Source organism: Miscanthus floridulus, chromosome 16 (genome assembly GCF_019320115.1).
Source record: "Miscanthus floridulus cultivar M001 chromosome 16, ASM1932011v1, whole genome shotgun sequence".
Taxonomy (NCBI): domain Eukaryota; kingdom Viridiplantae; phylum Streptophyta; class Magnoliopsida; order Poales; family Poaceae; genus Miscanthus; species Miscanthus floridulus.
The window spans coordinates 101,980,206-101,982,780 of NC_089595.1; the positions used below are offsets into that span (position 1 = coordinate 101,980,206).

General features: G+C 55.8%; 1 protein-coding gene across 1 annotated transcript; it reads right to left on the minus strand.

Moving 5' to 3' along the window:
* Positions 1 to 471: 471 nt before the first annotated feature.
* On the minus strand, positions 472 to 1,696 carry LOC136511780 (ethylene-responsive transcription factor 8-like). Its single transcript, XM_066505809.1, has one exon. It carries the CDS (start codon positions 1,468 to 1,470, stop codon positions 706 to 708), a length of 765 nt encoding a protein of 254 aa, XP_066361906.1. The 5' UTR covers positions 1,471 to 1,696; the 3' UTR covers positions 472 to 705.
* Positions 1,697 to 2,575: the final 879 nt, after the last annotated feature.

Here is a 2,575-nt window from a genome sequence, read left to right on the forward strand (position 1 = left end):
TGAACAGGGTGATTATTTTAGCGTCTCGGTTGTGGCCGTGGATCTGTACTAGCACTGGTGCTCGTTGCTCGTTGTTCTGAAAATGGACACGTACATGACCTAGTAGTCTTGTGGCCTGTTCTTGTTGATTAAGGCCGGCCAGTGCTGATTTATTATGAGAAAAAAAATATTATTAATCGACTGATAAGTCTAGCTGAAACAAAGAGAAAACAGAACGTTGGATGGTGAATGTCTACTTCGTACACTGGATGAGATGAGACGGTGAATGTTGGATCGTCGACTCGCTTTGATACATCTTTAACCGACCAATAAAAGCAAGCAATAAATGAAACTACGATACGAAAGCCGGCCTTTACCCATGCTTGCAGTTCATAGATCTCACTTCAGTTTCTGAAAACGAAGATAGTTTCTGTGCAATTTTTTTTGGATTTTCTAAGCCGTTTCTCATGACTATCAAAATACATAATAATATAATAATCCGGTCCATAACAACGCCGGCAGGACGTGTCTTGGGTGACAATACAAGCTGTTATCATCAGCTAAAGCTAGGTCCCCAGCGGAAAAACTATTTACAAAAATGTCCTCCTCCGTCTGTCGAACAAGAGGGTTTCTAAGCGTACCGAATTTTCTTCCTCTACGTCGAAAAGGCAAAGAAAGAAAGAAAGAAACTACAGGCAGTCATTTTTTAGCTAAAAACTCCGGCGACTAGGCCTCCGCCTCGGCCGGCGGTGGCCAGTTCAGGTCAAGATCGAACGCGGCGGCCTTCGTCGTCGACACGGCGGCCGGCGGCGACGGCGACAGATCCTCGACCGACGAGGAGTCGGAGTCGCTCTGCGCCACGGCGGCCACGGTCACCGTCGGTGCCAGCTTCAGCATGTGGCACCCTGCTGCCGCGGCAGCCGCGGCCTGCCCGAAGAAATAGTACGAGTGCGTCACGGGGTAGGTGTTGAAAGGGAAGCGTACGGCGCCGCCGCCCGTGCCCGTGCCCGCGGCCGACGCGCGGTGGAACAGGTCCAGCTCGAGCGACGGTGGGAGCGGCATGACCTGCATGGGCGCCGCCTGCACGTCGCCGCCGCCGCTGAAGGACTCGACGGTGCTGCTGTTGCTGCTCCGGCTGCCGCCGCCGGTGACGGTCGCCGCCGCGGGCAAGGTGCCGGCGCCGGCGCCGGCGCCGGCGGCGAGTGGCATGCACGACGAAGGGAAAGGGAAATTGGTCTTGGCCTTGGCGCCGCGGTACTCGCGCGCGGCGGCGTCGTAGGCCCGCGCGGCCTCCTCGGCCGTGTCGAACGTGCCGAGCCACACGCGGCTCTTCTTGGCCGGGTCGCGGATCTCCGCGGCGTACCGGCCCCACGGCCGCTTCCTGACGCCTCTGTAGTGCGGGCCGCCGGCTCTACCGCCGCCGACGCTAAGCGCCAGCCCCGTGGCGGCCGCCGCCGGTGTCATCGTTTTCTCTGACGTCCTCGGCGCCATGGCCTCGTTTCTCTTCTTTCTTTGCGGAACAGCGGGAGGCGCGTGCGTGCGTGTGAGTATGTATGGGTGGTGGCGTCTGGCGTCTGGGATTTGAGGTGGGAGAGGAGGGCGGAGGGACTTTATAGCGGTGGGGGAGGGTGTTAACAAGGGAGGCAAGGCGACGGCGAGCGAGAGCGGGTGGTGGAGCGGCAGCGGACTCGGCGCAGTCAGGGAGCGGTTCGCTTGACTGTCCGCGCCGCCGCCGCCTTCAGGGAGCGGTTCGCTTGACTGGCAGCGGCAACAAGGAATAAAACTCGTCTTTAGCGTGGCGGCATTACCATTCGGCAGGCACTGCTTTTGCTTCCGCGCCCCCGGTGGAGTTGCAAATTGCTCGGCCTCGGGCCAGCTTCGATTCAAAGAATGCTTCACGTCCAAAGCGTGAGAGGCTAGGCAGCATTCCGCTCCTAACAAGGGCGTCTCTAAGACTTCAACAATCACAATATCGGCTAGATCATAAAACGCACCGCACCTTAGGATTTTGTTTACATAAAAATAGAGAATAGAGAAAGAATCTCTTCTTCTCACGCTAGGCTCAAACACAACACATGGTTGTACTAGCAGGGTCTACTAGCCCATTCCATCACTCTTTCTGACCAGTTCTCACCGAACGATAAGTAACCAGAGAGCAAGGGGCGACAAGTGCGCTTAGATCAAGCCATACGAGGACGACAACGTCTAAATCAAGAGGGGTTATGGTGGTGACTGAATCAAGTGGAAGCGACAACAGTCCGAGAGCGAGAGATGGTCCAGGCACCCAGATCAAGCAAGAGAGGGTGCTGGAATTGGGGCAAGCGGACAATTGGGGACAACGAGCCGACTAGCAGTGCGAGGCGAGCTGCAGTGTCTTGGGCTTCTAGCGTGCGTGTGTGAGGACTAAGGAGGGAGGAGGTGGTGGGCCGAAAAAAAATATGGGACCCACATTAAGAGTTGGATTAACGGAGATGATAACTTATACGTTGTCTTTAAATGGTGTGGCATAATATGAGCTGGCTGGCTGGCTCATCGTTAGAGTTGCTCTAAGTGTGGAAGAATCCTTGAGCCTTGAGTCTTGTTTGAACTTGTATGT